We start from the raw sequence: 6,845 nt of genomic DNA, 5'->3' as shown, positions 1-6,845 counted from the left end.
ACTGTGGTGGTCTCAACCCTTGGGTTGCTGCCGCTAGGCACTGGTGGATGACCCGATGACAAACAGGGAGCCGAGGCTCCGATGGCCTGTAGGAGAGGCATTTCCTTGTCCTTTATAGATCTTCGTATTACAGACGTCGTTTCCTCGTCACTAGCCCTGAAGTATCAAGTGATTTCCTAGCCTACTAGTCGTGCGCGGCTTGTCCAGTTCCAGCAAAAGAAAGAAAGAAAGAAAGAACGAAAAAAAGAAAGAAAGAGTCCGTCAACGACCACCCTGTCAGGTTGGGGCGTCACGGTGGGGAGCTACTAAAGGGCACGACTCAGTTGCTCGACCTCTGCCCTCAACCTCTGTGTGTTCATCCTTTCGCTTGCCCCCTGAATCTCTGTGTTCCTAACTCGCCCCATCATGACCCCGGCCCATGTGTTCCTTCTAGGAATGTATGTGGATCTCCATGCGCTCCGAATGGATGGTGTATGTGGCATACATGTACGAAGCTAGAAAAGTTTCTCACTGCGGTCATCTCTATGTTATCTCTAATTCCAGGGGGTCATCTTGTTAAAATAGGTAGTACTCCATCCGTCTTGGTTTATAAGTCATCTTATAAAAAATAAATAATTTCAAAACACTTAGGCACGGCGCATTAATTTTTACCTCGTTTCTTGTTTTTGACATGAATAAAGGAATGAACCAATAAAAGACGTGGGACGTGTATGCTTTTAATGACTTGAGACTAATTAGCACGACATGCACCGGACAATTCATTGCATGCAATGGTATTAGTTAGCAAATTATAATTAATTTCTCTCATTTTCCTCTTCGTTTTGATCATGGTGCGCAACCTAAGATGACCTATACACCGAGACGGAGGGAATAGTGAGTACTAAGTGATGAAAGGATTTCAGAATTCCATTGGGGTCAACTGACACTAGTTCTACTATGCCAACTCCGTCCGTGGGCGCATACCATCTCTCTTCTCCCTAAGAAAAGTTGCACCACCCTTGTGATGTCTTCCGAAGTGAAGAACCAGAAGTCATCTGGAATCTCGTCTCGGTACACTCCCAACGTGCGGGTCAAAGCCCCATAGATATATTGTGTTGTAGTCCATGCTCACTGTTGTTGGCCTTGATGAAGGCGAGATATCACCCGTCCTTGGATATACGCCGAGAGTCAGAGGGTGCTTGGATTCAAGAGACTAAAACTAGTCTGACTAAAATTAGTCTCTTTAAGAGGCTAAACTTTCAAGCACCCCTGACTAAAGAGAGGCTAAAACTAGTCTTGAGGCTAAAATCTTTTAGTCAGGGGTACCCCTACTAAAATGTGCATTAGTCCTCTCTCTCCTCATTTAACTCCTCATGCAAGTTCTGGATTGGAGGGTTTGGAAGATAATAAATGCTCATTAACTTGATTTTAGTCTTTTTAGTATTTGGATCCAAGCATGGGTGAGGCTAGCAAGTTTTAGTCTCATTACTTTTAGTCATGGGACTAAAACATATCCAAGCACCCTCTCAATCTTTTCTCGTCGGTTTTGGGGTTCACACTCGGCGTACACATCTATAAGGATTGAGTTAAAGTGATTTGAGCCTTTGAGCCTGACATCACATTTAATTCATAGAGATGAGAGAGAGGGATTTAGTGGTCTTGCATCTTATTCAAAAACCTCGTGGCATTCACTCATAATCTACCTTGGCTGATGAGATTTCATTTCATATTTGGGCCCTCTAAAGGGGAGAGGAGGGAGTAGTGGGCAAGAGATAAGACCGTTATCCAAAACCTGGCATGCATACTTGGGATGTTGAGCTCTCTTAGTTGACTTAATTGGAGAGGTAATACGTGATTCAGTTGACTTAATTGGGATGAGTTGCTGTAGGAAACCTAGCTAGATACTCACTGCTTATAAAAACGATGAGGTGGTGCAGGAAACCTAGCTAGATACGCCCAGTCCCAGAGCATGCAGCTAATGTTAATGGCACTACCATTGCTCCTGCTCCTTGCGGCCAGCGAGAGCCTCACGGCGACGACGACTGGTGGTGGTGGGTGTCCGGCGAGCTGCGGCGGCGTGGACATCCCCTACCCCTTCGGCATCAGCCCGGGCTGCTTCCGCAAGGGGTTCGAGATCGGGTGCAGCAGCAAGGACGGCCCTGTCCTCGCCGGCACGCCTCTCCGGGTGGTGCACCTGTCGGTGGATCCCGACGAGTCGCTGGTGATGCTCCCCATGGGGTGGAAGTGCTACAACGCCTCCAGCCCAACCGACGCCGTGGGCTCGAGCTACGGGGAGACGACGATGAACAAGGACGGCGTGTACCGCATCTCCCACACGCACAACATGCTCGTCGTCAACGGCTGCAACACCATGGGCTACACCGCCAGCACGGCGACCGAGGGCGGCGCCTCGGCCGCCTACGCCTACTACACCGGCTGCATGTCCTACTGCAACAACTCGGCCAGCGCGCAGGACGGCCTCTGCTCCGGCGTCGGGTGCTGCCATGTCGACATCCCGCCGGGGCTCACCCACAACTACTTCAAATTCAGCGCCTACTCCCACGAGAACATGATGGAGTACAGCCCCTGCGACTACGCCTTCCTCGTCGACAGGACCAACTACACCTTCCGCCGCTCCGACCTCAAGATGGACACCAACCGGACCTCGCCGGTGTGGCTCGACTGGGCCATTCGCGGCAACGGCGACAACGACACACACTTGTGCAAACAGGCGGCGGCCGCAACGGATCAGTACGCATGCGTCAGCGCGCATAGCGACTGCATCGACTCCGCCAATGGCCCCGGCTACAACTGCAAGTGCTCCAAAGGATACAAGGGCAACGCCTACATCGTCCAAGGATGCACAAGTAAGTCCTAGTCCTACTACATTACAACTATAGTCCTTTGAAAATATATGTCTGATAATAAAGCAATCTATCTATGGTTCAACAACCACCACTCCTATTAATTTGGAGTATTTTTGTTTTACGGTTTTGTTAAAACACATCTAGATGTGAGATAAGTATTGCACATCTAAGTCCTACTATATCATTGATGTTACATGAATATTCGTGTTTTTTTTTTCTCTTTATGCTTGATTTATTCATTTTAGATGTGCAATAACTCTTTGTTTTATTTACGGAACAAACACCACTCCTATTTGGAGAATTTTATTTTGTTTGCGGGACAAACATCACTCCTATTATGCAATTAGAAATAGCCACCACCATTTTTGCTAAACAACATATCACCCGTGTGGGAAAACAGCTTTAATCATTCAACTAGTAGCACGGTTATTATATATGTCATTTACCGATGTACAAAAAAACACCATATTGATGACCAAATGTCCCATGCTCCCATGTTACTAGCTTTCCCGAAAAAAAGTTTGAAGAGGTTCCACGTTATTAGCTAACCGATAGTATTTTTATGCAAAACTAGAATTCCATGTTGTTTGTCGCTGGAAAATATATTACATCCATAATTACAAAAATGTGTCACTACCCAACTCCCAAATAGTAACTAATTACAGTCTACCAGCACAATGCCCAGACGATGTTTCGTATATACATTTGTGAAGATTTTTTTTCACTGTGGTCCATTGTACTAATAGGTGTTCATCAAATAAGAGTTTTGCTTCGGTACCCCCACCCCCCTCTCTCTCCCCCCTGTTCCCCCTATCGCCCCCTAAAAAATTTGGGGCACGAATCCTAAAGTTACTTAAAAAAGGGTCTTCTTGTACATTCATGATCAACTAATTCTAATACCTATTCCCCTAATGGATCAAACAAGAGATCAGAACAATCTAAACTTTTTGATTAAAGGGGTAACTTCTAAGCTCCACTTTTGATCTGCATCGCAATCTATAAATTTTTTAGAGGGGTGTACCAAGCAAAACTCATCAAATAAATGATTGAATGTGTCACCTACAGTTCTAAGAGCTAGGCTATAATGTATGTAAGTAGATATGAAATTAAATTACTTTAGGAGTCAGACGGGTGCTTCCTCGCCAGCTAAGGGCCAACTGAGATGTTTAATAACAACTGTTAAAATTATTTAATTATGATGGTCCACACAAATCTATGGCTAGATGTTTTGCTTTTTATGGGAATTTCCGGTGAAAAATATATTCCGTGTTGTGGCTTTAGCAAATGTTGCTCTAATTGACAATTATTTCGTGAATTTATGTCAAACAGATATAGATGAGTGTGCTGATCCAGGCAAGTATCCTTGCAAAGGTGTATGTACGGACACCAATGGATCGTACCAATGCGAATGTCCTCCAGGTTATCGGAGCTATGACCCAATAACCGAACGATGTACCCCAAAGTTTCCACTTGCAGCACAGATTTCCGTAGGTAGGTAACATCATCCTCCTACACAGGTTATTTTGCTAACTAATTATCTAAATTCTCTCCTAGTCGCCTCAGAACACGTATACATAGCTAATTGAGTTATTCTATAAGAACTCTCTCTTTTGGAATCTGAAATTTGTATAGTTCAAGACTCAAAAGTGAAGTGACCTGAATTTAGCAAAAGCTTCAACCGCCGAATGAACAAAAAGGCAATTCTAGCTTATATATTAGTTTCCAAGACACATTTACACATTCAATTACTCAGTACTATCCTGCTATCATTTTTTATAGCTTTGCCGCCCTTCAAAATGGAGCCACAACTCAAATTTTAAAAATCGGTATATGTCTATAAGCAACCAAAATAATAATATATTGAATTCCTTTCGCCATGTAGGTGCAATAGGTGGCCTTCTTGTCTTGGCATTTCTGGCATTCATTGTTGTTCTTCGCAAAGAGAAGCAGAAGGCCAAGGACTTTTACCGGAAGAATGGTGGTCTTACATTAGAGAATGCTAGAAGTATTAAGATTTACACAAAGGACGAGCTCAAGCCAGTTTTAAAGAGTAGCAATTTAATTGGTAAAGGTGGCTTTGGTGAAGTTTACAAGGGTGTTGTTGATGGAGTTGTGGTCGCAGTAAAGAAACCGATTAGTGGTAGTGTGCTGGAGAACAAGCAATTTCCAAATGAAGTCTCCATCCTGTCTCAAGTCATCCACAAGAACATCGTAAGGCTTATAGGTTGCTGCCTAGAGGTGGATACCCCCATGCTTGTATATGAATTCATCTCCAAAGGAAGCCTGGAAGACATTCTTCACAAGGAGCTTCTCAACTTGGATGTGCGTGTAAGTATTCTTCAAGAATCAGCACATGGTCTAGCTTACATGCACTCACAAGCCCACACCAAAATCTTGCACGGTGATGTTAAACCAGCAAACATACTTTTGAATGACAACTTTGTGCCGAAGATATCAGACTTTGGCATATCTAGGTTAATTGCAGTAGACAAGGAACACACTGCAAACATCATAGGTGACATGACTTATATGGATCCAGTATACCTACAAACAGGCTTACTGACAGAAAAAAGTGATGTCTATAGTTTTGGGGTTGTCATCTTAGAACTCATTAGCAGAAAGAAGGCCACTCATTCTGACAATAACAGCTTAGTGAGGAGCTTCTTGGAGTGTCACCAAAAAGGGAAGAAAGCGACCGAGTTGTTTGATGAGAACATTGCAACAACAGATGATTTGGAGTTTCTTGACAAACTGGCAAAGCTCGCTATGGAGTGTCTTAACCTTGATGCTGACCAAAGACCATCAATGACAGATGTTGCAGAGCGCCTTCTCATACTGCATAGGTCCCGTAAGCAGTAGGTTGGTTTCTGGTCGGATTTAAGTTTCAATAGCATGTAGTATGTTACATCCAATAAGATAGGTAACTATCAGTGTGTCAACCTTTGTTATATTTGATGTTCCAAGACAATGTGTACTGTTATTGTGAGTAATTGTGTGTTTACATCGCCCGCCCGCGGCCCTGCCACATCGCCCGCATAGCCTGTCAGGGTGCGGCCCCCGGCGCGTTACACGTTGTGTGATGCGGCAACGACGGAGAAGCCGAGGCGTCCTGCGGGCGTGGGCCGGCTGCAGACCCGGCAAGGGCTTGCCGGCACACTACCAAGCCGGCGAGGTCCCCGAAGCCGGCGGGCCTCCCCTGCTTCGGGGACTACTGACGGGGGATGACCCCGGGGTAGGCACATCGAGCCTACTCCTCCACCTACATGCGAGGCACGGGATGGATGTTTTCCCGCACGCTGGCTCCCCTTGGCCGGATGCCGGGCCCGTGCCGGCTCCAGCTCCTCCTGGCCGAATGCCCGACCCGCGCCGGCTAGGACCTGGCGGATCGCCATCCGGCTCGATGGCCACCTGCCAGCCGGATGGTGATCACCCGTTGCCTAAACACGACTGATGCGACTCGTGCCCACGACTAAGGACAGGATGGTGTTAGCACTGGTACTGCGGAGTGACGAGCTCATGGCTACAGTGGAGGCGGTCGTACTGCTGACCGGCGCCGGCTGCGCCGGTCGCCCTCGCACAGTGCCGGCACGCCTCCACCCACTCCATTACCTGCCCCGGCATGGCTCTAGTGGACCCGGCCGTACCGCTGACCATGTCGGGTTCTGCATCGACGATGGCCACAGTGCGGCCTGTGTCGTGCCAGATGAACACGCTCCAATCCCATCGGCCAGCCGGCAAGCCCCAGCATCCGACGGGACCTTGGAGCCGGCGCCCCCCTCCCAGGTGACAAGACTGCTCAGTCATGGGACCCTCTGGCCGGCCTGAGAGACTGCCAGCATGGTCCCCCCTTGCGTACCTTATATCAATATTGTACACCGGGGGTTCGTCTATAAAACCCCATGGCGCTCCTCCATGCAGAAGGTCGGCCATTCCCCCGCACAAACTCACATACACACACGGGAGAGGTAGAACGCGAGCCGACTACACTCCTTCTTCCTC

The 6,845-nt window shown here is 47.1% G+C and overlaps 1 protein-coding gene across 1 annotated transcript; it reads left to right on the top strand.

Moving 5' to 3' along the window:
- Positions 1 to 1,948: 1,948 nt before the first annotated feature.
- Positions 1,949 to 5,836, top strand: LOC123446024 (wall-associated receptor kinase 2-like). The gene is made up of 3 exons (XM_045122830.1): positions 1,949 to 2,846; positions 4,176 to 4,337; positions 4,729 to 5,836. Exons 1-3 carry the CDS (start codon positions 1,949 to 1,951, stop codon positions 5,703 to 5,705), a joined length of 2,037 nt encoding a protein of 678 aa, XP_044978765.1. The 3' UTR covers positions 5,706 to 5,836.
- Positions 5,837 to 6,845: the final 1,009 nt, after the last annotated feature.

Source organism: Hordeum vulgare, chromosome 1H, assembly GCF_904849725.1.
Source record: "Hordeum vulgare subsp. vulgare chromosome 1H, MorexV3_pseudomolecules_assembly, whole genome shotgun sequence".
Taxonomy (NCBI): domain Eukaryota; kingdom Viridiplantae; phylum Streptophyta; class Magnoliopsida; order Poales; family Poaceae; genus Hordeum; species Hordeum vulgare.
The sequence above is the reverse complement of the archived record's forward strand: the minus strand, read 5'-3'. Positions and strand labels throughout refer to the sequence as shown.